General features: G+C 40.2%; 2 protein-coding genes across 4 annotated transcripts; one reads left to right on the top strand and one right to left on the bottom strand.

Moving 5' to 3' along the window:
• The first annotated feature begins 8 nt into the window (after positions 1 to 8).
• On the top strand, positions 9 to 9,684 carry vdac3 (voltage-dependent anion channel 3). 3 transcript variants are annotated; one of them, XM_051075327.1, is made up of 10 exons: positions 22 to 141; positions 3,686 to 3,910; positions 5,429 to 5,500; positions 5,716 to 5,765; positions 6,853 to 7,005; positions 7,125 to 7,177; positions 7,347 to 7,574; positions 7,749 to 7,899; positions 8,452 to 8,509; positions 8,589 to 9,684. In XM_051075327.1, the coding sequence occupies exons 2-10, from the start codon at positions 3,796 to 3,798 to the stop codon at positions 8,678 to 8,680; spliced, it is 972 nt and encodes a 323-aa protein (XP_050931284.1). In that variant the 5' UTR covers positions 22 to 141; positions 3,686 to 3,795; the 3' UTR covers positions 8,681 to 9,684. The 3 variants fall into 3 exon arrangements, with proteins under 3 accessions (XP_018529239.1, XP_050931284.1, XP_050931285.1); XM_051075328.1 differs by having other exon boundaries at positions 67 to 141; positions 3,794 to 3,910; XM_018673723.2 differs by lacking the exon at positions 3,686 to 3,910 and having other exon boundaries at positions 9 to 141.
• Positions 9,477 to 27,596, bottom strand: ikbkb (inhibitor of nuclear factor kappa B kinase subunit beta). Its single transcript, XM_018673653.2, is given in 23 exon segments — positions 9,477 to 11,405; positions 11,565 to 11,658; positions 12,120 to 12,217; positions 12,765 to 12,912; positions 13,922 to 14,021; positions 14,125 to 14,140; positions 14,142 to 14,175; positions 14,276 to 14,376; positions 14,465 to 14,526; positions 14,737 to 14,888; positions 15,031 to 15,154; positions 15,537 to 15,651; positions 15,784 to 15,978; positions 16,216 to 16,345; positions 16,448 to 16,555; positions 17,144 to 17,268; positions 17,363 to 17,452; positions 18,179 to 18,267; positions 20,072 to 20,141; positions 21,088 to 21,208; positions 23,989 to 24,083; positions 26,079 to 26,200; positions 27,407 to 27,596. Coding segments are annotated over 22 exon segments (2,232 nt in total). The 5' UTR covers positions 26,184 to 26,200; positions 27,407 to 27,596; the 3' UTR covers positions 9,477 to 11,345.
• Positions 27,597 to 27,990: the final 394 nt, after the last annotated feature.

The following is a 27,990-nucleotide window of genomic DNA, read 5'->3' as shown; positions in this document are numbered from 1 at the left end:
CCTCAATGTCAATTACACAACGGCCCCGCCCTCAGCTGGAGGTCTGACTCGCGCCTGCCCAGTCTGTTTGTCTCTGCTTTCTCCTTCACAGTGCCCCGAACAGCGCTGAGAAACTCTGCACACTCCGCCCCATAAATAAAGGTAAGGAATAACGGACTTTAAAAAATTGTTATTTTCATAAAGTTACTGACTTATGTCGGTTTATCTGCACGACGGGTTAGCTGTTGTCAGTGTTGTCGTTTGGACTGTCAGTGAGATATGAGTCACACAGAAAGGGGTGGGAGTGCAGCAGACGAGTATGCCAGGGTTTTAATGCCAGTTCAGGCCTGTATATCCCAGTAGTAAACTGAAATTCCTAAATGTGAACTGCTTTATAAAGATTCTCCACAAATGGAAGCTTACTGTCCATAACTGATTGTCGAGCAGCGATGGCGACACAGGAAAAAATGGTCCCACTTTGTATAAAGCTTTAAAGTGGCGTGCATTAACATTACGGTGCAACATCTGGTTTATATTTCTTAAAAGTAGAGATTATGTTTTAGTAAGGTAAGTGTTGCAGACAATGGTGGTGGCCAAGCACACAATAGACGTACAGACGAACAGAGGAAAACCAGAGGTGGGCGCACCTGGCAAATAAAAACACCCGTCCCCTTACGGGACAGGGCGACCTGATGCCATAAATCTTTAAAAAAAGGCCTTATCTGCTGTCGAGCACAAGGTCTGTGAATGAGCAGGTACACAACAAGGACCACTATCTTGTGGCACTGCCACCTTTACGCATGCTCCTTTTTGGGTAATCAATTACACGGTCTATTCAGTGTTAGTAGACACATACTGGCAGTGACCCATACTGAGTATGTATGAGGGAAATTATACATCAAGGTCACCTGGGAGGAATAAGTGAAATTGAAACCTATGTTATTTGAACCGATTATAAGTAATTCTGGTGGGGAATTGTGGTAATTTATTTACTCTTCTTTAACAGTCGCTATCCAAAGTTCTGAAATCAGGCCTGTTGACCAAATGCCAGGCAGTCTCAGCTGAAAAAACTCATTAATAACAACACAGGGTGATGCAATAAACATGAAATGACCAAGTCTACTGGTAAAAAAGGTGCTTACACACAACACTAGTCTAACTTTGCAGTCCACTATAGGTGCCTCTCATTGGGACCAGGGCATACAGTGAAGCAAATACATCACTACATCATGCATTTTACATTCAAGCTATAAATTGTCTTGGTGTAACTTGACCACACTTGAACTTATCTCACACCCACACATTCCTTCTGTTATATACCTCAGACACTTGCCATGGCTTCACGTTATCAGACGGCAGTGTTGGGTAACCGCCTGTTTACACAGTTTTACAGTTTTTTTGGAGGGGTTTATTATCTTGTCATTAGCAAGGCTAGGCTATTATCCTGTGTTTTCCTATTAATCTGGTTGCTGTTAGTCAGCAATTGCACACATTAAAATTATTGCTTTAATTGTTAGTTGTTTAAATAGTATGACAGGTGTTAATTTGTGTGATTAATCAGACATTTTGTTTCAAGTAAAAACATCTAACACACTGGCTTCACCTGTTCAAATACAAAGAATTGGTGGCTTTTATCCAGTTTATATCAGCACAAAGTGAACACCTTTTAAGTTTGATATATTAATTGATAGAAGTAAACAGTTTGCTGTTATTTTCCGATATTTCATAGACAGAGGAATTGAGTATTTCAGTGGCAATTTAGTGATAATAATAGGATGTTGCAGATCTAGTCAGAGGCAGGAGTAGCCTTGATTTTATATGAATCAGAGTTGATGTAACACACTAGTGTCCTGTGAGAGAGCAAACAATTCTCTAACTGAAAACAGCAGTAAATTAAAAATTGGCAAATTACACTTATTTTGCAGTGGTATGTATAACATATTAATAGCTGTACCTGGTTTTTAAGAGCATGTCTCAAATATATGGACTGAAAATATGGCACAAAATTTTATCCATGTTCATTATGATCCAAGATGTTAGACAGTTTTTTTTAAAGATACAGCATTATAAAGATACTATTTGTCTGTATTTGATTGTTGACGACCACAACCACCATCTTCATACTTCTGTTGATTCTAGGTGCCATTTTGACCTTTAAGCTCAGCTGAGGCTGTCATCTGGTTGCAGCTCCTGAAAATGTTAAGATGAGAGGCATGAGTGTGCTTGTGTATAAACACACTGTGGACATACAGTACAGACAAATACATCCATTTTTATAGGGGTTTTAATAGGTTGAACCTGGAGGAGGACACATGTTGAAACCCTAGTCACACGTGTTGTAGTGTCAGGTTCACCTGGGCTAAATATAGAGCCGAGTGTTGAGATTGAGGGATGAAGGCTAGGAGGGAAAGAGTCAAAAATGGACCTCGTGGTGAAGGAGGTGAGGGGGGTACAGAGTGGAGAAAGAGTGTGTCTGTTGGGTGAAATGACAAAGACAGCACAGGGATTGCATGTGGTCAGCAAAATGCAGGTCAGGTGGCATACAGTTGCTTAGTGTTTGAGAAATGAAGAGCAACACTGGGCAGCAGAAACAGACAGGACTTCTTGACACAGAGTACTGTGAGCCATGGTTAGGTGTTCGTGTGGAAGAAAGATGGAGATCTTAAAGGCCCGGAAAACCAATTTTCTCAATCAGTTTCCTTCTGTGAGTGAGGGGGGTCCCACAAGAACAGAACATTTTCTGCCAGGGTTAAACCAGACTTACTAAGCTTTATTTGTGTTCTTCACTGGTTTGAATCGGGCAGGTCTCAGCTCACATACCTCAATGCAGCGATCAGAGTTTTGCAACATCTGAATCAGATCCTAACGACAGCTGTGAGGTTGTTTGCTTATGTTTCCAGTATTGACATTCAGGTTATGATCAAACCACACCCACACAGTCCTGATTAAGGAGATTGGCTGCATTTTTCAGTGTTAAATTTAAAATGGTGGCCGTAAATGCTGCATGTGTAAATAAGCAAATCTCTTTCTTACAACTTCACCATATTAACTTAAATGGTGATGATTTGTCAGTGTTGTATTTGCTTCAGAAAAACTCAGTTAATGCAGGATAAAGAAAGAACTAAGGATGTTTCTGAACTTCATCTCTGACTGTTGCTTATTTAGTCATGAACATTAAATGTTATAAAGAAATACTTATGATTGGAAAACAAGGCTAAACACTACACCACCTCTGAAAAGACAAATTTGGAGAGTGACTGCTGTTCATACAGGACTCTGCTCATCTTGCCTTTAGAAAACATGAGTGGTGAATGACATTGTGATGTCAAGTCGCATTATAGGCGCTTTAACATGCTCTTGATGTAACACTTGTAGACAGATGTTTATCTGTATGATGTGCTGTGTTTTCTGTTCTCTTGTATAAGGAGCACAGAGGCCTCTGTATTTCACTAGCTCATCATTTTGTACCCCTCATGCAGCTAATCAGTATTCTTTGTCTGATAAAAATGCCATCTCTCAGTGCCATACAGGGACTGTACACAGGCCTTATCATGTTCAAATGCTGTGCACAAAGTACATGCGTTCATCATCTGCTGGCCTGTGCACATACTGTATAATGTGATGCAATAGTTGGCAAGTTTGCTGCATAGAGAGGAGACCTCTGAGCTCTGAATGCATGCTAAAAGAAACATGCTAATGTTCACAGCCGCTCTCAGACAAGCCCACATATTGTGCACTGCTGCTGTGGAAACAGTGCCGGACTATTTGCCAAAGTTTTCTATTGTCCCTCCTTGCGCTTCCCTCGTCTGAAGAGACATGGCAGAGAAAGAAGTGGCGGGTAAGGTGCAGCAGGACAAGACAGGAAAAGGCAAGCAGGCAGAGAACAAAGGCCACTGTGTGACATGTCAGCACCACGCACCCAAGGGACATGGTGAGTGGGGGGGTTTGTATGTAGAGAGACAGATGACATATCATCAGGGTCCCTGGATTGCACTTTGGCCACATTGTCATTAGAGACCTGATCTGAAGATGATAAGTCTTTGGGTCTGAAGTTTCATCTTTACCCTTTTCTCAGTTTCAGTTTGTTGGATTGCAGGGACAACATTTTGATGGTCTGCCCCTGGTCAATCATTGATGCATTAGCTGATATAAGTTGAATTACCCCAAGCAATGTCTTTTCTCCTTCCACTGCAGAAAAGATGAGATTAGCAGTGAGGGGACAGAAGCCCAAGAAAGAAGGCGAGCCTGTAGTAAAATATTAATCCAGGTGTAGGTTGTAAGTGAATGCAGGATATTCTGCAAAGTCACCTTGTCAAAAATATCTTCACATTCACAGAAAAAGTGTGCACACACACGCACTGACCCAGGGGACCCTGATGACTGTCTGAAGCACTACGGTGCAGTGCAGTGGTGTGCAGGACTCGTAGCTGCTGACTAACCAGACTTGCTCCTGCTGCTTATGTTAGCTCTACTGCATTGGCTTGCATAGTATTTCATACAGATTGTATATCTTTCCCTCCACAAGCATAACATAATGAGGATGTTTTTAATGTTCAAATACAGCGGTGACTATGGCAGCAAAATTTCTCTGTTGGACGTGTCTGTGGTCTTTTAAAATATTTGCTCCTTGACATTTCTAGTCCCTCCCTCCAAGAGAATCAGTCCCATTAGTTTAACAACCTCCTCTGCTTGCTAATGGACCGCTGCCAGGCAATCAATAGGGTTCACATGGAAGATGGAGGGGGAGGAGAGAAGCTGGATATCAGGCTTTCCCAACTGATCAGCAAATATGCATACTGATGTATACTGATTGTTTGCAAGCAGACATTTGTCAGAAAATCCTATCTGCAGTGCTTTGTGTGTGAGGGAATTATAGCTCTTTACATTTATTTATGCCTTCAGAAGTGTTGTCTGAGTTGCACTGCTAAGCTTCCACAAAGGTGCACATCTCCATATTTGTTTGCAGCATTTGCTTTAGCATTTTGATTTAAAAGGACTCTCTATTGGCCGGCTAAGTCCTCATTGGGAATACTGCTGCGTCACTGATAAAACTAATATCTATGATAATAAATGACAGGGTTGTCTCAGTTTGGTCTTGAGACTTAATTTTTTTAACAGGAAATCTATAGAATATCCTGCGAAAAGGTATGAGTGTTTAATAGGTAGGGTCTCATTAAAGATGTTATCAAGTTGCATCATGGGAAGCACAGGATCCAGCATATGTGGAGCTTAGCCCATGCTGGGACAAAAAAAAGGAAAAAAAGAGGATATTTGCTCTGCTACCACTTTTTTTGTCATTGCTGTTTTGTTAACCATCAAGTTGTAATCTCTGCAACTGGAGGTGCATCACTAAATTGCTGGAGTATCCCCCCTAATATAGTGAAGTGTATTTGTATGTGTGTTTTATTGTTGTGCAAAGATTTTTCAAAATGGATGTTTGTTTCCTCAGGCACAATGGCTGTCCCTCCTGCATACGCTGACTTGGGAAAATCTGCCAAAGACATCTTCAACAAGGGCTATGGTAACATCAACAAATTTGAAAATTCTTATATTTTAACCATTTTAGATCACTCCATGCCAAATTAAGAGAACAGTTGTGTTTGCTCTCTGTCACTATAAACGCAAACTGTTTATATTTGCTGCAGCTGTTTTAGAGCCATGCTATGCAGGACAAGGATGTAAGTGATTTTCCATCCTTTCTCCTTTTAAGATTTCCCAAATGTCCTTTTTCCCCAGGGTATGGAATCCTGAAGCTGGATGTTAAGACCAAGTCCCAGAGTGGTGTTGTAAGTACTACTGTTGTCTCTGTAAGCCTAATGTGTTTAGATTTCATGTTCAGGCCGTTCTCTCAGCACTCTGTGTTATAGATTAAATGGCTGACTCACTGACTTGCAGCAGTTCATGTCATGTCAGAATGTGTTTTCTACCTGACACGTTCTCAGTCGACATACAGAGTCAGCAGAGCAACACTGTCTGCCCAACAAGTATGCTCCTAAGTCTTATTCCTCAGGCAACATGTTGTATCATGTTGAGGGAAAAACAGTGTTTAGTCAGCTCCAGACACACTGTGTGATTGTGTGTGTTGCTCTTAACATGTTGCCATGGTAAAACCATAATGAGCGCTTGCAGAGTTTCCCACGTGCCATAAAAGTCAAAACCTCATTGAAAAAAAAAACACTGTAAACATCTTCTCTCTGTGTCCTAACTCACAGGTTTCTGCTTTCTGTAGCGCTGCTTTACATTTTTCCCACTGTGCGGATGAATTGCCTGCATGCAACTCTGCATGGTTCTCCCTAACTTTCTCTCTTTTCTCTTTTTTCTGCCTCGTCTTTGGGACGTTCCTGTCAGATGGTAAGAGAGAATGTTTGTGCATATGCAATGATTAAACACAGGTGCACTGCAGGGTAAGCCAGTGGTACCAGTTATGTGTTTGTGTGCAGACAATGTGTGCAGGCTTTCTGCCAAGCGTTTCATTGCAGCGGTAGTTCGTCTAAGTGACACCATTACTCCAAACTGCTGCAGCTGTAACAGCACTGATCCTCAAATAAACTCACGACCAGCCTCTCCCTCACAGTCCTGCCTATATTTTCAGTTTTCCCTCTCGACTCATTTCTCCATCTTAAAATGTATCGTTCCTCTTTTAAATAACCGGTCATACAAACCTGACAAGGATTGTGTGGCAGAGCAAAAGCGGAGTTTCCCTCTTCTTCTTTTTTTTTCTTCTCCTCTCTCTCCCTGAATGCTTCCTCACCCTGTCAGCCTTTAGTTTAATAGCTGGGCTCTAATGTGGCAATTGTGTCTTTCTGCTTACCTTCCCATCTCATTTGCCATCTTCATCTCCCCCCCATCACTCCATGCCTCTTTGTCATGCAGGAATTTGCCACCTCTGGTTCCAACAACACAGATACAGGGAAGTCGGGCGGCCACCTGGAGACCAAGTACAAAATGAATGAGCTGGGCCTCAGCTTCAACCAGAAATGGAACACGGACAACACTCTCACCACAGAAATCACCATGGAGGACCAGGTGCAGTCAAACAAACAGGATATTAGTCATTTTAAGTACTTTACTAGCTTCTAACATGAATATATTCAACTTTTAGATAAAATATTAGCTCACAGTCTGTGTCTCCTGTCTGTCTGCAGCTGGCTAAGGGCTTGAAGCTCGGTCTGGACACATCCTTTGTGCCCAACACTGGGTAATAACAATCCTGTTAATGCAAAGTAGTTTCAATGTCCTCAATAAATTGACAGCAAAGCAAATAAATTAGTCAGTCGATATACAGTAGATGCATATTACAAACATATTAATAATGCAACACTGCTATCTAAATGACTTTTCCTCTTTTCTTGTTATTCCCTCTGCAGCAAGAAGAGTGCCAAACTGAAGACTGGCTACAAGCGTGACTACGTGAATGTGGGATGTGACCTGGACTTCGACATGGCCGGTCCCACCGTCCACGCAGCTGCTGTGCTGGGCTACGAGGGCTGGCTGGCCGGCTACCAGTTGGCTTTTGACACTGCCAAATCTAAACTGACCCAGAACAACTTTGCCCTTGGATACAAGGCCGGCGACTTCCAGCTTCATACCAGTGTGTGAGTCATCACTGCATCAGAGTGAAGAGAGGGCAGGAAATGGGAGTGACACATTGGATGGAGGGCAGCAGTGATAGAGGAAGCGTTTCCCCAGGATGAAACATGAAGTTCAAAGAAAAATCCACTGCTGCTAACCTCCACCTTTTGTGTATGTGTTTTGCTCTTGTGTTTAAGCAATGACGGCACAGAGTTTGGTGGCTCCATTTACCAGAAGGTGAACAGCAACTTGGAGACAGCAGTCCACCTGGCCTGGACAGCTGGCAGCAACAACACACGCTTTGGAATTGGAGCCAAATACCAGCTGGATAAGGATGCCTTCCTGTCTGTAAGAACTGACTTCAAAACATCACAGAAGCATCTGAAATTATAAAGAAAATCCTCACCAGTAGGGTTAGCAGTGACAATGACTGTAGTACCTGGAATTAATACATCCCAGTTTGGGAAGAAACAGAAAAAAATCTCTAGAAATAGAACTGAAGAATTTATAGTTATGGTAGTGTACTTAGCTGTGTTTTGAGCTAAGTGAGGCCAATGGTAATGTTAGCATGCTGATGTTAAGCAGGTAAATTAGTCACTATGCTCACCATCTTAGTTTAGCCTGTTAGCATTGTTAACATTTTCTAATTAGCAATAGGCTAATTAGGCTAATGGGAATGTTATTAGCTTTGCAGGTATTTGGTAATAAACTCAAGTATTTGACCTGCTAATTTCAGTAAATGGAAAGGAAGGGATCACCAAATTTCTTCATATTAACATTATGGTGGTGCTAAATAAAAGTCAGAGGATATGATATAAATTATGTAACTGTAGCTCAGTTCCCAGTCTCCTAATGTTCATGACCATCTCACCGACCATGATGTTTTGTTTCTCCTCACAGACCAAAGTGAACAACGCCTGCCTTGTTGGAGTTGGATACACACAAACCCTCAGGCCAGGTTAGTTAATTACCTTAAAAAAAATCTGTAGAGCATAGGCTTGGTTACTTGATGCCTAATCTGACACTCTTCCCTGCAGGAGTGAAGCTCACCCTCTCAGCTCTGGTTGACGGGAAGAACGTGAACGGCGGTGGACACAAAGTCGGCATGGGTTTCGAGCTGGAGGCATAAAAGATTCAGCAGGAGGGCGGACAGGAAGAGAGAGAGAGAGAGGAAAGCAACACAGGAGAAGAATAAAAAGCCCAAATGTGACGACACCACAAAGGTCCAGTCAGAGGCATATAAACACACCTTCCCCACACACTGAGTCCTACACACTTATGCACACAAATACACACATTCTTTGGCCTTAACCCTTAAATCCCAAGCAGCCTCCAAGACCTCCAGTACTGTAATTTTTAAAGAAATCAAGCATTATTTTGTGTTGGTTATTTTTAAATTTTACATTATTTACAGGTCCCACAACCAACTTTTGAGCATGTGTTATATAAATCATGCAAAACCCCTGTTCTCTAAATAATGTGCTACTCAAGACCAGTTTGACCAGACAAAGTGCACTTTTAACAGAGCATTTGTCTAAAAGACGTATCTGTATTCTTTCTGAAATGAAATACAAAGCACCTTCTTATTTTGACTGTGTGGTCAGGTAATTTTTGTTCAGTTATGATCTGGGTTTTAGACAGTATTAAGATTATTAGAGGACTCTTGTTTTGGTATATTGTGGTTTTGTTGCATGCTTTTAAGGCTAGAGGGACGTTTTTTTGACTTCATTGTCATATTGACCAGTACAGTGACTGTAAACAGATGCAATAAAAGCTGGAGAGAATTAAGCAGAAAAGACAAAGAGCAGCTGATCTTTCTCAGACTGAGTGGACCGACTTTGATTCCACCACTTGACCTCAGTAACACAGTGATAAACTGTGAACCTTCAGTTGCCTAAATGTCTATTTTTCAGGTCCTGTTTGGTAAAAAAAAAAAAAAAAAAAAAGGGCCGATGGCAATTTGGAGCTCTGTGTCACCTCTTTGTCTTGTCTCGTTTTGTGTCCTGTACCTGTTCAACCTTTCCCACTACATTTCACTTTATCTGTGCTGTGCTTTGTATAGGAAAGTTAGTCGACAGTTAGGACCTCAAACTAATTTTATTGAATTAATGGAATAAAGAATGTAAAACTTTATATTAATGGGTGTTTTTTTTTGTTTTTTGTTTTTTTTACATTTTTGGTTGGCATGAAACAGTGGAGGAAGAGAACTTGTGCCCTCATTCTCAGAAAAATGGAAAATAATCAAAGAAAAAGATCATTTACAGTACAATAAGACACTGTATTCAAGATACAAAATCCAATTTTTTAAAAAGAAATGATGACAGAAATGTCGATTATTCTGACATTACAATCTTAACAACATAGAGTATGTACACAAATAGAAATTCAAGATATCACAGACACTTGATGATGTAACATCTCTCACTTTGTATGATCTATATACAGTAAAGACTACCTCCGATAATTGGAATTAAGATGGGCACAGCTTTGATGCAAATCATGATGCAGCTGCACAGCATCATGTTGCAGTAGCAGTCATACCTAAAACACAATAATACAATCAAGGTGCAATTAAAATGTAGTTAATTTACTAACTGTTTTCACAGTTTTACAAAAATCTATAAATGTGACTTTTTTGCATTTGCATAGTTTCAATAAAACAAGTTAATGTTTCAAAACCAATTACGGTTTAAACCATAAACCATGTGTATTATCTTGGATCAAAACGAGAGTAATGGGATATGTTAGTGTTGTCTTCAGTATGGCTACAAACATCACCACATACCCAATCTCTATATATAATATTTAACATTACAAGCTCTGCAACTCTTTACATTATTGCAGGGTTACTGGACTGCACCCTATTGTACAGGTGTTCCTGTTATTGTGTCCACCTCCCATATCTTTTTCAGTGGATGTAAAAAAAATATGATCATGTTCACAGTTATTATAGTCTCCCATGTTCAATGATTGGCTTTTTAAAATGAAATTTGCATTAAAAATAATGGTCCAGTGAGAAACAGAAAAACTTATACACATTTACATTTTGGGAAATAACACACTGTTCAAGGCAGAGATGCTTATAATAGGAATATAACTAAAACCCATTATTTTTTACTTGTGAAGACTGTGCTTAAGTCTTAAAATACAATCTGTAGTTTTTGAATAAAAACTCCACCAAATATGTTGAAACTAATGTAACTAAATAATGTTGTTTCAAAACTAAGACAGGAAATATTTCTGGTTACAATTCTGTAACACATTTACATTCACAATTCTCTCATACGTAAATTTGAGGCTAATATTTGCTCTTTGTGTGTTTCAGCTGTTTCAAGATAGATCCAGTTTGAAGCTTTGTGCAGTCTGCAAGCCTCTCCACATTCTCTAAGACTGAGGGAATATTATGACTTTACAAACAGTTTAAGTTTAAACACAATTTTGTAGGATCATCTGACAGAATCAGTGGAATGGTTGATCTGTGCATAATGAGGTGCAATTTTACTCCAATGTATTCAATGATTTGTTTAAATAAACCATTGAATACATTACAGTAAATAAATAATAATCCTCTGATATAAATTATTATCAGAGTTAGATTTGGCTTCAGTGCTCTAAATATTGGCAATGAGTAGGTTTACCTACCCTTTAATCTCATTAAGCAAATATGTGCCAGCAGCTATTACTCCATTCACATTGTCAGATAAAACAGCTGGTACTACATCCCCATGTAGTGTGACATCCCATCCACACTGAGGCAGCACAGTACCACATATAATCAGAGACTGAAACCCAATTTAAGAGAGGTCACTGGAGAAACTCTGGCTTCCATTCAGCCACGTCCACTCCCTCAACATCTGGGACAAAAACAAAGGGCAGTGATTTTAATAGTCATCCACATAATTCTGAGAAAAACAACAAAAGCTCTGTGACATCAAAACAAGACAAGTATAGGAGCTGAAGAGGGGAGTCGTGTGTTGTGTGAAGGAAAGTGGGGAGTGTGAGCGTGGATGTACCTCCATACTGCTTTCTGATTCCTGGATGGTGTCATGCAGCAAACTCTGGAGTCGACTCTCAAACGTCCTGCTCTGCTCCACAAGAGACTCATCACTGCAGACACACCCAGAATTTGATCCATGACTCATGACGATGTTACTCAGGGTTTTGATAATATCAATTTATCTGTGTTTTTACAGGACGTGTGTTTGTGCACTCCCAAAGATTCTGGTGATGATGTCTGTCTTCAAGTGATAATGGGCAGTGCTGGTGTGTGTGAAAGTAAAATTAAAGTGGCAAGTTTGTAGGACATCATCAGCGTACAAAGAAAACTCCCACAACTCTGAGTAGTAGTCGGCAGATGACTTTAAAACCAAAAAATCTTATGTATTCAGGAATATTATCAAAGTTCTGTATTTGTATAGCTGAGCGAAAAGTGAAAAGTTTATTTTCTGTAGCTCTGAATAACATTTACAAAAGATGAGTCTTATACCCTAACTTGAAAACATCATCAAAATCATTTAATCCCCAGTGTGTTGTGTGTGTTGTGTGTGTGTGTGTGTGAATGTACTCACAGCTGCTGTAAGCTGTGTCTGGGGGTCAGAAGAGGCGGCACTGATGAGGGGGTTCGTAATCCATCAGGACTCCCACTCACTGGGCTGCGAACTTTGCTCTACACAAGACAAGATGATGCACTTTATTCTGTGTTTGTTAACACAGTATACAGCACCTGCTTGTTGTGGAAGACATGATGAAACAAATTCTTATGGTTATAGTTATTGACTCCCAGTGATAAGTGTTGGAGTAGATCTGAAGTGCAATCAAAAAGATGTGAGACTGTTGCAAAAGATTAGACCGTGACACAGGTGGTGTTTGAAAGCAGGACTTCCAGGGAGTGTTCCTGGTGTGGCAGGATCACTGAGAGTGGTGTATCGCTGCAAAAGGTGACTACTTCAAAGGGAATGGCAGCCAAATTTAAATCAAGTACAATTTTCTCTTATTAAAGGTGCACTCTTAGGAACTTTTTGATCGCACTTTGTGTAAACATAATGGAACTGGTCCTTAAGAATGAGGTAAATCCAAATGAAGTGAAACTTGTCAACACTTGCACACCTGCTGCTATTCTATGATTATTATTTGTGGAAACACTCATATCATACAAATATATGCAATTAACAGCCATCCCTGTCTGTGTATATGAGCAGTTCATGTGTCCTCACACAAGCGACTTTGAGCAGGTTCCACAGCTCCCTCTGTCGCCTCTCCTGCAGACTCATCAGGACTTGTTCACTCTCCGCCATCTTCTGGACTACACCCTCCACCTTTGGCAGCAGCTCCATCACACGCTGACGGCACACAGCTGTCTTACTGCACAACACACAAACATAATGGCTCAATAAAGAAAAGGAAATTTACTTCTTTGTGTTGGTTGCCTTGTTGCAAACAGCCTCCTCTCATGGATTATTTGACCACCCCTAACTTGTATAAGAAAGTCCAACGTCATCCATTAGTGACTCACAAACATTTATAACCACAGATGTGATGACTTAATGTAGAATGAATAACTTTCATTAATAAAGTGCTGTGAATTTTTACACTTTATAATAAGCAAATTATAAATGTCAGCATGCCCTTAATTAACCGTTACAAATTTGTCACCTTTTACTTCTTTACACGTAGCCATCACACTGTTGTAAATGTTAATAAGTCACCAGCAAGTGTTTTCACTTATTCTGCCTCATCAGACCTATTCACAGGACTGTGTGGGTGTCCACATACCAGACAGATAGACTCTCCTGTTTGTTTTTCCCGCTATGACATGTCAAAATGTACAGTGGGAAGATGGCCACTTTCACTATGACGATTCCTTTTTTTTGTGACCTGACAAATTTTTGAACAAAACTTCACTTTGCCTCAACCTGGGCAGCTAGGTATTAACACAAAACACCTGTGTGGATGCTCAGAGCCCAGTAATTAGTGGTGTTAATTGTACATTATAGGGACCTCTCATTTATCTGTATACAAATAATTAATCATGCATTCACAATTAACCACTAGTACCAAACTTGTAAAGCTCTGACACAGTAGTTATGCCTATAAATTGGCTCCTACCTATCCTCTACAAAAACACAGTAAGGATTATATATACAGATACACAAATTCTCAAATGGGAGTTAACATACCTCAACTACAGAGCTGCTCAGGACTCATTCAGTTCCCTGAACAACATTTTCCCAAACACAACAACATACTCTATTGGTTATTCTTTCAAAAGATGTGCTTAGTCTTTGGACAGTTGTCTTTGGACAAAAGTTTTGTGTGATCTGGGAACTGTTTTCAGAGTTAAATAAAAATGATGTGTTTTGTGCCTGGGTACCTGAGGTGTGTGTAGAAGTCTCTGAGCTTCCTCTCGTAGAACTGCACAGCCTGAACCACCAGGCGCACCACCTCCTGACTGTCTCCTGAACATCTCTGGTCTGGGCAGGGGGAGGGAAAAAGAAAGCCAGAAGAACTTTTAAAAACGAGGTTTATTTTCTCATGGAAACACCATAACGAGTGGCAAGTAGGAAACATCCAAACCTCTGGGCTTTTCTCTGGAGTTTGCGGAACAGTTCCATGGCCTTTCCTTCTCTGAGGACCAAAGAGGGGGGAGAGAGCAGGGTTCAAGATCACACAGCAGTCGTTTTTGTTGTTGTGATTGTTTTAACAGTTGAGTTTGGTTCGTGCTTACAGTGTGTCCAGGGCCTCTCCACTCCTCCACGGCTGCCTCTGTACATCCACTATGTCTGGCTGCAGCTGCATCATCTCTTCCTCCAGTTCACTCACCTTGGCCTGGACACCCACATATGGATTTTAGTCTTTTAAAAGTGGATGTGAATACTCTGTCCACACACACATACAGAAACACACTCAACTCTACCTGACCACAGCTGACAGCAGTTTGCTCCATCTCCCTCCACACGCAGAGGAGTTTCTCTGACGCTAGCAAATGAAAAAAAAAACAAACTATAATTAGTCTGTGGCAAAGCGAATTGTTCTAGACACTCACTTGCACTTTCTACGTGGGGTAAAAACAATGGAGTACCCAATTAAACTACAAAATATTACAATTAAAGGACAGATTAAATGCAGTTTTAACGGTTGTAATGTAAACTTCCTGTTATCTACAAACATGTTTGTGTGACATAATACCAATCCCAGTGGCTGTCTGCTCCTGGTATTTGTCCATGTCTATGTGAAGGCTGGTGGTGAAGAAGTCCAGCTTGGCCGTGAGTCTCTGGTACATGGACACCATCTCATTCTTTTGTCTGGACAGTGAGGAGTTGTGTCTCAGCAGGCTCATGCTGAAAGACAGAGGAAAAAGAAACGTGTTTATTTTATCAAACAGTCAATGCACGTGTGTGTGTTGTGTATGGGATGTTGTGTGTGTGTGTGTGGTGTGTGTGTGTGTGTGTGTGTGTATGTGTGTATTTGTGTGTGTCCTACATGGCAGCTTTCTGCCCCTGCTGCAGTCTTTGCCAGTCTTCCTTCAGGGAGCGGATGGTGTGCCATGCCTGGCCGCTTGTCCTCCTCAGAGGGCTGTAAGCCAGAACGTGCTTAGGGTCAGTTTCTGTGAGACAGACAAAGAAACAATGGATGTTTCAGTTATTAGCAAGTCACAGTTTCTCCTGAGGTTTATGGTTCATATTAAAACATATGCCTCCACAGCTGTAAATGATCTTAACCAAGTGTTGTGTGGAGATTATTGAACAAAATGTGTCTTTATCAAAAATATTTATCCAAATCCTAATGCAAAACTTCCACTGGAAAGCTACTACAGGGTCCTGAGAAAGCAGATATCATTTCTTTTCTTATTTACTGTTTACACCACTAAAGCACATTCAACAGATCTAACTGATATGGACATAAAGATGAAAAAAAGTCATAATAAAACAAGATAGTGCAGGTATTGTACTTTTTAAAATATTCTTAGCTGAGATAAACAAACTTACGAACAAAGCGGATATTTTCAGGGAGGGTGCGAGGAGCAAACTGGGGCTCATAACTGCAAGAGGAGCGATCAAACAGGAAGACCAAGGGCAAGTCTGTCCGTCGCCCATCTATTTCCTACAGACACATAATATTATCATGGTTAAAAAATAAATAATTATAAGAATAACACGTTTCAGTCCATTATCACACTGTGCTGCTGATTTTTATATGAGGCATTGTGTGAACAGTGTTTGGGTTAGATATTACTGTGTAATCTATGGCACACTGTGTGGCCAGCCCATTAGGCTCCAAGGCCAATCCCGCTTCCAGCAGCAGCTCCTGATTGGCTGCAGGGATACCAGTGTCTTTTTCTATCCTCAGCTGCAGGTCGGCCACAGTCTCCTCGTCCGAGATGGAGTATGTCAGGATCTTAGCAGACATCATGTTCAGGACATGAACCAGCTGAGGAAAACGAGAAGGACGACCGTCATGAAGACAGAACAAGTAAACGTGTTGGTCTGAGCAATTAAATTTCACCAGACTTTAAAAGTTAGAGGTGGTTTAATGCTGGACTACAGATTAAAAGACGTAACCTCTTTGCAAACTCTGTCAACATCAGACCAGTGTTGTCTGAATAACATTCAACAAAAGGACAAAAAGAAAACATGAAAGAATAAATGAATGAATTACTTAATTAACCTTGAGCTGCAGTATGAGCTCCAACTGGGAGAAGCAGTCACTGGGCGTAGCATCGTGGTCTTTGCCTCTCTCCTGAGGAGACCACTTTAACATCAGCTTCAGCCATTTCTCCATTTTCTCTAATAAGAGACTGTCAAGCAGCAGTTAACACATTAGACTGAGATAATAAGAGTCTTAAATTAAATTATTTTTTAAATGTTTATGTGAGGGTCTGTCACAGATTAAAAATCACCTGTTGAGGTTGTTGGGCTGGGGCAGATGTTTGGAGAAGCGGACTTCCCCTGAGAGGTCTTCATAGACAACAATGTCATCGTCCTGCTTCAGCCTCAGTTTATTGTGCCTAAAAAAGACACAGGTGGATTATATAAGATAGAGAAGTTATAGAAAAGATCTATATCTTGCGGTTTGGAGTTTGCATATCTTTGTCTTTTTGTGAGGTTTACCAATTCCCCCGATCCCTCAATTTAGTAATGGTACATTCTGACCTGCGTTGTGTGGCTGGAAGTGAACCTGAATTTCTCCAGTTCCTCTATGTAACCAAGACCCCTGTGGAGCTTCATATCTTTCATCTATCATATTAGCGAGACACAAGGGCCGCTGAAGTTGGCACAACCCATATCCTTCAATTCTTTACTTTGACAGCTCCTGTTTATTTACATAATCATTGTGTAATTCAATCACATAACGATAACATTTATTTGGAATTAAGCTTATCGTTGCTTAACATTCAAAAATAGCATTGTTCAGGTTATTTTGCAAAAGTTAGGCTAGAGTCACAGAGGTGCAAGAGCAAAACAAAGAGAAAATGATATTTGAGAAGGGTCAAATGGTGGAAATTTTGAAAGGCATCACCCTCAAACTAGTTTTGGAAAACATGACTTCACTTCTTTCCTGATGACTTCTGTGAATTTTTGAAAGGTGGTACTACCAGGGAACTGGCTGCCAGGTCGGTAAGAAAGGGCGAAATCCTGTGATGCACTCAAACACCAAAGTCCCAAAGCTCCAGTAGTCCACAGTGACCGTGTACCTCTGCCTCTCGATGAGCTCTGGAGCCTGAGAGATGGAACGCATAAATAAATGCCAGGTTAAGGTTTTACTGTCTAGAATACAGAGAGGAAACTATGTATGAGAAAAGTTCATCACTTACTAAGTACTGCAGTGTTCCCACAAATGACGTGCAAAGGCTGCTCTGGTCCAGCTCTTTAGCATAGCCGAGATCGATAATCTTGTGGATCAGCTAAGATTAGAGGAGAGAGCAAAGAAGAAGAGGTTATTTAATCTTATCCTGTAAACAAACGGATAATGTGAAGTAACTGTTTGACATCTGACTCCCTGCCAGGAAGTGAATAAGTTAAACTATTCTTTAAATCCACACAGGCTCAGGAACACAAGAGCAAAAATCAAGTTTTGATGCTTTTCTGTTTAATCGCATACAACCACTTCTGTCTCAATAACCTCTGTGTCGCTAGTATGCAAGACAAAAACAAGTGTTCATGCAAAACTATAAACTCTGCAGATAGTCAGTCAGTTTTGTTAAAATTCTATAAACCCCAGCAGTGTGCATAAACACGAGTATATGACCCCTTTAATGTGTCTAGCCCCAGTTATATAACATTTTTCATTTTCCTGTGTCCTATGGGAGGCTGGAGGATGACATGTTATGATTTGTTACAAAACAAAATAAAAAGGGGCCCACAGAAGAAGGTAGGGGTAAGGCAGTCCCTAACGTTCCCTGTAGGTTAGGACTACAGGGATAAGTTAAAGGATTAAGTTTTCCAAATTAAATACTCAGTGCAGCGAAGTTGTGCTCGACGGGTGAGTGTAAACATGTGGACGTGAGAGAGACGGGTCCCCTGCACTTATTCCACATAACCCACATAGAGGCCAAAAGCCTTTATATGACCTCTTTGTTGTGGTTTGGGTATATTTGTCATAACAAGATGGTTTTCAGGCTTTAACTCACTCTCTTCTCTCCCTGCTGTAGCACAATGTTCTCTGGCTTCAAATCTCTGTGGATGATCCTCTTCTTATGGAGGTAGGTCAGAGCTGAAGCTGAGGTGAAAAAAGATGAAGAAGAAATAGAAGAACAAGAATCAGAAGAAAAGATGAAGGGAGAGTTAATAATGCACGTATTGCAAAAGATTTAAGGAAGAATGGTTTATGAACATTTAGAGGAACATTTGACAGCATGAGTCTGAATTTCTCTTTGTAAACCTGGCTAAGATTCATGGCTTATTCTCATGTGAAAGAAGTTAATGCTGCATGTAAAATTGGCCAGGCAGCTGCATGGACTGATATTAGATGACTACAGATAGTATATAAAGGAAAGAAACTGCAGCACAGAAGTCCCAAGGATATGTCTGAGGCAGCTTATAAACAGTGTATAACCAATACATTCTTTATCCAGCAAGGAGCACCTACCTTCATTTTGTTAAAGTGTGACTGCAATTCTTTAAAGATCAAATTTAAGGGATTTTTAAAAACTAAAAATGAACAAATAAGAGAAAAATCAGTAATAGTATGGGGGTCAAAAATCCAGTATCTGTCTGTCTGTAATGTAAACATCACATTCCTCTTGTTTGTGTCACTTTGCCAGATGAGATTATCCTTTTTTTCATCCACTGAAGGCAACTCAATTTTCAGCCAAATCTTACAGTGACTCAAGTTTTCTCACTTGAGGTAAACTCACTGCCCTCCCTGGTTGCAACTTTCAGTCTATCACACCCAGCATTACCGATCGATGCAGTCAGAAGTGTGCTCCGCTGCACCACGCCCGGCTGTGATGCCACTGTGCACTGACACACCCTGGAGTTCACCTCTATGTCACTGCAGCAAGATTTTCAGAGGGCATTAATTTACTTGTTACTTTAAAAAAAAGTAACTTAACAGTGGCTGAAAATCTTGTGTTTGCCGACCCCCTGTGGTCTAACTTCTCACCTTACTGCAGTGCTGTAAAGATGCACTCCAGGAGTCTGTGCCATCACTGCTGGGTGTGGTTACAGGTGCAACAAAGCAGGATGGGTAAGACGGAGGGGAAACAGGCTTGAAAATTTTAACCAGAGAGGTCAGTGAAACCCTACTTTTCAGCCTGGTCTTAAGTAACTCTCTAGTAAGATTCATAAGAAGATAAGACTCGTATATATGAACTTTAGCTTTAAAACTATTAACAAAGTTAAAGTCTAGTAGGTTTTATAACTGAAGCTATAATGTCACTTCACTTGCGTCAGAGGGTGACTAGTGTGTGTGCTGGCAATGAGAGTTCAACGAAGTGGAACTCATCACCTTTGCCTACCTAAACGTGTGTACGTGTGTGTGTGTGTGTGTGTGTGTGTGTGTGTGTGTGTGTGTGTGTATGCTAGTGACAGTGTGAGTTTGTGGGTGTGGACATGCCTGTGTGTAACTCGTGAAGCAGTTTAAAGGGGATCACTCATTATCAGGAAACGTCCACCAGCGGGTAAAAGGAAAGGGAGTTTCTGTGAAAGTGTGTGTGTGTGTGTGTGTGTGTGTGTTTGCTCTACTCTACTCTCCACTTAAGGTGTTAGTGATCCATACCATATGTGTCCTTTCTCTCACCTGTTTATACAGCATGTGATATACACTGCGCTGTTGATGTTAGTGTTCGTACATGTTTGTGAAAAACATACGTGAGTGTCCGATTGTTGACGTAAGCCCGTGTGAGTGTGAGCAGCCGCCGTTGTGACTAAGACGTTGGTGGTTAATGGTCATTGGTGACGTCATGATACTGGTCACCATGACGACACACTACATACTACAGGAAAATTAATCACACTGCCAGCTCAATCAGTCTCTCTCTCTGTATCTAAGAAACACAGGAGAGACTGAGCGGGATACTTACAAATGTCCCGTAACAGAATCAGAACGGAGCCCTCCCTCATTCCACAGCAGTTATCCAGAAGGTTCAGATACTGCAGAGAGCACAAACACAGACATTTGATAGCTGAATAGTATAAACCATGGGAAGGAAACTATACAAGCAGAAACAGGCTTAGGAAAGAGGTTCATTAATGTGTGTTCTTTATTAATGTTTTAGGACTTTCTGCTCATTTATTCTTCTATAAAGCAGCTGTTTTCCATGTTTATAAGATTGGACGTACATCGGAGGACATGAACCAGCTCAGATCCAAGCTTTTTCCCCTTTTCACAAGCCGTTTTTGCACAGCTGATCTAATTTTTAAAAGCATCTCTAGTGGGGAATTGGCCAATTGAAACTTCTGTTGTAAACACTTTGATTTAATTTACTTTAAATATATTTTTAAAGCGTTCCACTGCTGGAAACTTGTGGCCGGACTGACAAAAGAGGACGGTGTTGTTTTCCGCTCTCTGTCCGCACTAACCGCTCCATCTGCCCCCAACTCGACTGCTTAGCTCTTGACCATCTGGGATGCTTTGAAATTTTTATGACACCGTGGTTTGTGATGGTTGGCATTTTCCTCCTCTGCTGGCTGCCTGGTGCCTGGTGCCAACATCGCCTCAGGCTGCACACTCATCAGTTGGTTTCGGATTAAAAACCGTACCAGATTTCTCCGGAACAAACTGCAAGCCATTGGCTGAGTATCTCAAACTCAGTGAAACACAAAGAAAAATGAGCAACTGTAAGATTTGTGGTGTTGATGTGCCTGTATTTTTTTTCATAGTAACTTAATGAGCCTAATCATTTCTGACCCTGATACACACAGCTGTTAAGATTTACAAAGCTAAACCACACTCAGACCTGGTGCAGAGAGAAAAAGTCGTGTGGATTAAAAATGATTATCAACACACACAATTACTCCTCCTTATTAATTTATTGTAATTTAACACTTTAACCCAAAGGTCTCTCAGCTCTAATCTAGACATGCCACAGACTTTTACCTTCCTCAGATCTCCTCCCTGGCAGTACTCCATGGCCAGCAGAGGCAGGTCAATGGTGGCTACTAGTTTCTGCATACCCTCTGGAACCTCTCTGGCTGCAACAACGTTCATGTGATCCAACCTGAGCGAGCAAAGACGAGCACACATCAGTCAGTGGGGCTCCATCAATGTATCATATCTTTATCTTGACACAACTATTATAATTTACATTATAATTTATTAACACATTGCCAAAAGCTGCCATAAAAGGCAGCCATATTAGACGCCCAAGATTTATGAAGAAGCTTGTGCTGCCCTTTGTCAGAATTGCAGTACAGTCAGCTCCCCCTTTACAGTGTCTGGGATTGATTTGATGATGATGAAGAAATTTCTGGGAAAAATGTATAATGTCTAGATCTAGACCCATGTTTTCGATTCCTTTTGGTTTGTAACTCATTAAAATGAAGCAATGTCTACTTGCCACCCTGGTTGCATGTCAATAAAACTTCCCCTGTAAGTCACTTTTTTCTTGGTTTTATTTGAAGCCTAAAGAGGTAAAAAAAAAAAAAAAAAAAAAAAGTCCAACAATTCAGACTTCAGACAACTCAGACTTACTTTGTGACCACCAGGTTGGGAACTACTGATCTTAACCAACTTTCACAAAGCAACACAATCTATCAATTTTCATAGTCTACACCTGCACTACATACCAATCAGAGATGTACACTTGTAATTTTATTTCCTTGCATCTGTTCTCTGTCAGCAGCATCCATCGAGTGTATCTTAAACAGCATACTTTTAGAATTACGCCCAAGCCTATTCATCAGTTACTTAATAACCTTTAAAACTGATTACATCACCCCCCTCCCTCTGTTCTTTGACCTGCCCTATTACTTTCTCTGTCTCATTCTTCACGGTCTCAAAAGTCTGACCGAAACAATGTGGTTCTGATTGTCCCAGGGTCATGCAAAAGAGAAATTTTAAGATAACAAACTTAAATTGATACCAGATCTGCCAGGAAATTGATTCACACTGTAACCATAACATTGTAGCAAATGAAATCAGTGTCCTGTAACCGCTACAATAACAGAAGATAAACAATTGCTTTCACTAGAATAACAGGTTATTATCAGTCATTAACATTTCCCTGCAGACCTGCAGTGTTTGGTTAGTGAACAATCAAACAAACCTAAACATGATTAGAAGTGTTATAGACATATTGTGTCACTATAGGACGCTCTCTGATGCAGTGCTACATATATGATTTGAAGCAAAAATATTTCTCTCATCTTCGTTCTGCCTCTCTTGACCTTATTTGAAAATATTTTGGTAGGCGGGTAGAATCAGAGTCAGGAGGAGTGGGATGAAGAACTGAACATGGATGAGACTGTTGGATAAATACATTGTTTTCTTCTCGGTTTTGACCAATACAAGCTCTGTAAACACATCATAACTCAAAGACATTGTGAGAGTGGTGTGTTTTTCAGTATATGTGCATGTGTGCATTTGTGTTAAGTAGCTATAATAATATAATGGTAGATTGCCATGTATGTGTCCCCTGCCCTGTGGTTTTTCCACAAGTTGAGCGTGGGTGCACTGGAGGACTGTGGTTGTGTCTGTCTGAAAACAACACACTTGTTAAATTGGGACTAGGACAAAAATGGTTTTATAATCATGTTTGCACCAGAAAATAACAAAACACACACACTCACACACACACACACACACATATACATCTTGCATCTCACAGACAATCAAAACCAGCACAAGCTGCCATCAAACTCCAGTGACCTGACACCAAAAGTGAAACCGTTAATTGACAACACAGACGTGTGTGGAAATTAAACACACACCAAAACCAGAGCAAAATGAGGAGGCGGCACATTACCCTGTCAGAAATAACCACCAAAAGACCAAAATAACCCAAACCTCAACGCTGTTCTAATTATTTAAAGCCTTGTTTCAGGATACAAATTTAGTTTTTGTATTTTGAGAAAACTTGTGAGACAGATGGGCACGTAAAACTCAAAAGTCTAACTCATAAGCACCCAGCTTGTCATGGAATATACCATAGTGAGTCACAACAAGTCAAACCAAAACTCTCTCATTGCCAAAACAGGCTTTAAGGAAAAGCATGAAAGAGTTTGGAGGGGGAAAAAGACACGGGGAAATCACCAGTTTCTTCAGCTGAGGTAAAAAAAAAACTAATGTGTCACACACTGAGATGCATCACTGTGGGGAAAGAGACTCCTGAATCTTTTGTAAACAGAGACACAAGATTAGGTAATATACCAAGCTCAAACAAAAAGCTAACAAAACAATTAGGAAACCTGGTCTTTTTCATTCCCTGCATGATACAGAATGAATCTCTGATGATTGATTTGAAAGACATGATGCTCAAGTCTGTTCTATACTGCAGAGGATGCCACTTGTAAGCCTCTGTAAGAGTGAAACTGTGAGTCACAAAAGAGGTTTTTTAGAGAGTTTTTACCAAAACTTAAATTAATGTCTGACTCTATAAAAAGTGTATAATAACACGATCTTGGCATGATCTTAAAACTTCTGTCAAAATCTAGTTGATAGCTATTTTATTCTAATCAGAGCTGTGCTTATATGGTACATACTCCCACATAAATCTCTGCTTATAACACAGGAATGCTGGGAATACTGGGAATAGGAATACCAAGTGTGTCTTGGTCTCATAGTGGTTAACACACATACATACAACATACAACAGGGACCTGTGTCCTCTCTCATCACATTCACTGCAAACTGCAAAAAAAGGAAATACTGTTTGGCATTCAGGGGTCTGGGTAAAAGCTACCCTGTGTCTGCTGTGTGTCCTGCACATGACTGGTATGTGGAAATGACAGATGAAGGGTGGTGGAGCCAAAAGGGACCACATTTGAAAGTAAAACTGACCTCCTCATGATCTGGATCTCAAGACACCATCGCTCTTTGTTTCTCTCGCTCAGCTCCTGACGACACTGCTTTATAGCGATCTGCTCCTCTGTGTCCTGAGAAAACACACACACACACACACACACACACACACACACACAGAATGTTTTATATATTATCTATAGGCATTCCACAAGGATGGAAAACCAATGTTAATCTTCAGTTGTATATTACCAATCTTGAGGTGGCCATAACAAAGGGAAAATAGATTGTCAATTATAATTTTGAATTTGGAGTGGCAAACAAGAGGCAACAGCATTTCAATAAATATTTTAAAGTGGGCCTCATGGTTGGGATTTTATGTTACAGTTCACTGCATGTTCACATATAGGGCTGTAAATGAAGATTATTGTCATAATCAATTAATCAGCTGATTATCTTATCAATTTATGTATCATTTGGTCTAGAAAACATTAGAAAACAGTGGGAAATGTCTGTCAGGATTTCCTACAGCTCAAGGTGACATCTTCAAATGTCTCAGTTTCTCCAAATACCAGTCTAAAATACAAAAATAAAGTTAATTTACCGTAATGTCAAGACAAGAAAAATCAGTAAATATTCACATTTGAGAAGGTGGAATCACTGAATGTTTGGCAGTTTTACTTGACAACTGACTTAAGTGATTATTTGATTATTGCAAATGAAGTTTTTGTTGATTGACTAATCAGTTAATCAGCTAATGATTCCAGTTCTGGTAAAAGGTATGTCTGCTAGATGATACATGGAGACAGACAGGTAATAAAAAGAGAGGGGACAGAGTACAAATCATGCACGGTCACACCTTTGCCCGCAGACCACCATTTAACCGAAGTGCCAAAAATGATGAGCAACGCAAGTGCATCTCACTACCTGTTTCTCATGGCATCATCAAGGAAAAGGAACCTGCCCTGCTTCCCATAATGTGATCGGTGAACTAATAATAGCCCACATTATTGTCATTAACACAGGAAGACAGGAAATTTCCTCTCAGGGAAGTTTAGTCATCACGTGCCCACAGTGCCCTTTTCAGTTACGTCACTTTCCTCCTGTGTTTTCCCATTGATTCCTATAACCCAGTCTTGGGTGGCACTGATGATCAGCGCTGTGCAAACTGTTGAACAATACATTGCTGTTTTTGAACACTACTTCCTTGATTACTGTAAATAGCAGAATTTAATTGTATATAAACAAACTATAATGTAATGACACATCCACCAAGGCAACAGTCAACAGATGTTGTTTTTATGTAAACAAAGAGGTTATTAAAAATCTTTATGAAAGTGCAACAGAAAAGATTTTCTGAGGGATCATATTCTGAAATGCTTTACTACAGTTTCTGACTTGTGCTGCCATGATGATGCTGCCTGGATCACTAAAGTTTAAAGGCTTGAACGTGAGTGTGAGCAACACCACTGAGGTTTCATTCTAAAGGGAGGAAGAGGAAGGGCCACTAAGAGGGCGTTCTCATATTCCCATAGTGTCCAGGTTAACTCTCATCCTGTGACTTACAGTCATATCATTACAATCTACTGGACTGGTATGCACAAGCTTCCTGGACTGATGTCATACTGTTTTCAAAAACGGTGAGGACTCATTCCCAATATACCCATGTGGTTACATGTATTAAATATCAGGCTTTTACCTGACAATATTAATATCACAGGCAAAAATAACCCTAAAACAATGATTAAGTCTGTTGTCACACAGAAAATGAGAAGTGTATCAAGAATATTTGAACGCAGACTTGTACAACACAGTGACACTGTACATTGCTCTGTTTGCTTTTTATTGCTTGTTTCTAGTGGTTTTAAGTATTGGTTTACTTAACAAAATTTACAAACAGTTTACATTATGAGGAAGTATTCACTGCACTCATGATGACGTTGTTGATGTTTGTCTGAGGAATGCCTGAAGCGTAACTTCAGTTATCTTGCATCTGAGCACTTAAAATGCTTTAACATTTTTAAAATATCTAACAGCTTGTGGTTTCAACATCCTCTTTCCAGAGGAATTTCCAGTCATTCCATCTACTATCGTGTCCCATCACAGTTACATGTGTGTGGACTGTGTACCTTGTTTTGCCATCTTGTGACATTCCCAAAGCCTCCGGTGCCCAGCCGCTCCTTCAGCTCCCAGGGGCCACAGCTCTGCGGCTGCTGCAGGGGGACTCGATTCATGGTCTCCTCAGCTGGTCCTACACCCAACACAACAAATAACAAAGATACAATCATACTGGTTACTCTGTGAGGCTCACACTAGCAAACAAAAACATATCATTACCATTGCTGGGACAAAAAAGTTTAGTCTACGTATGGCATCAGAGAAAACACCTTCTGTCATCTAAATCGAAAGAGTTAATCGTCTGTACAGCAGATGTTTGAGGTCATCTCAGACTCAGCTCTACATCGACATCTGCCCAAGTTTCCATTGATCTAAACTGCACTTTTTCATCTTTTGGTGCACCAAGGCTCAGCTGATCTTCGAACATGTTGACATACTAACATTACCATGTCAAAAATGTGCATGATAATGTGCTTGACTGCAAAAAGTGAATGCATTTATTATGTTATTATCAGCATGTTATGTTAGCATTAATCTAACAGTATGGCTTTAGTCTGAGAATTGCTTCTAGTGCAGAACCAGTTAATCAGTTAATCCATTGGTCAATCAACAGAAAATTCATAAGCAACAGTTTATCACATCATATGTACATCATATGTCATAGATCTAAGTCTGATGTTCAGTTCTTAAGGCACTGTGGTGCTGCTGCAGCTGTCTTGTGTTTATGTGCTGAAAAGCATGATAAAAATCTAGTTACAAAGGAGGTAACTATCCAAAAATTTTTTTTTTGTAGTGCTGATAATGACAGTAAAAACAATAATATAATAAATAATAAAACAAAAATATATAATATAATGTAATAATAGCTGATGTATTGTTAATATAATTACAGAGCCAATTTAACTCCGCATGTCACCTCCACAACTCTCCAAACATTTACTCTGATTGTGTATAAACACTGGCTTAATGTTTCTATTTGTACCAATTACACAGACCAGATATACATTACAGAAGCTATGGAGGAGTGGGTAAAGCCCTCCCTGTTTATATTAGGAATATCTGTATAGCTACAATAAGTATCCTACAGGCTATTACCAGGCCTATTCAACACTACAGTGACAGCACATGTATCAATCAGACTGCTTCCTTTTTCTGACCTTATACTGTGGATATGAATCTCACCTCTGTGTTCATAACAAGATTATACATTCAGACACTGAAAATGACTTTTCCTCTGTTGATGTTTTATGTTTACTGGAGTTTAACAGTACGCGTTGTCGGTTTTTACTCCAATGCAGACAAACGCTTCAACTACAGTATCATATCAACTAAGTCCTACCTTAGACTTAGACGCAGGAGGCGTTCACACGCTTTCACACCTGATTTTCTTGGAACACAGTGTGTATCCGGTCTTTAACAGAGTTAAATTTTAAACGCCACAATTGTGACTTTTGGCGACACAACAAAACTCACAAAAGTTTGTAGCCCTACTTCCTGATACTCGTATTTCCTGTAAACCTGCAGAGACCCGCCCACAAAGAGGCAGACTCCTCGGCTCACATCCAGCTGCTCGCTCCATGCAGCGGTTTAACCGTGTTTACTGTGATGAAGGAACATGTCACCCAGCGCAGAGAGTGAGCTTCATTTTGATAGCTTTTGGTTAATAATGGGGCTCTATGGCAATACGGTTATGGACATAGCATAGTACAATTTATTATTCAATTTATTTAATATCGAATCTCAGTTTTAATTTAATTTTGAATATTTGTGCAATAAAGGTGAAGAAAACAAAAGGTAGCATGATTACCTGAAACTTATATCCATGTGTTGCTTTAGCCAAGTGGTGGCCAACCTGTGGTTTGAGGGCCCTTCAGTGGCGTGCTTCAGCAGGCCCTCTAACAAAATAAAGTCTTTGCTTAAATC

Source organism: Lates calcarifer, linkage group LG13 (genome assembly GCF_001640805.2).
Source record: "Lates calcarifer isolate ASB-BC8 linkage group LG13, TLL_Latcal_v3, whole genome shotgun sequence".
In the NCBI taxonomy this organism is placed as follows: Eukaryota; Metazoa; Chordata; class Actinopteri; family Centropomidae; genus Lates; species Lates calcarifer.
This window is presented reverse-complemented; position numbering and strand designations above follow the sequence as displayed.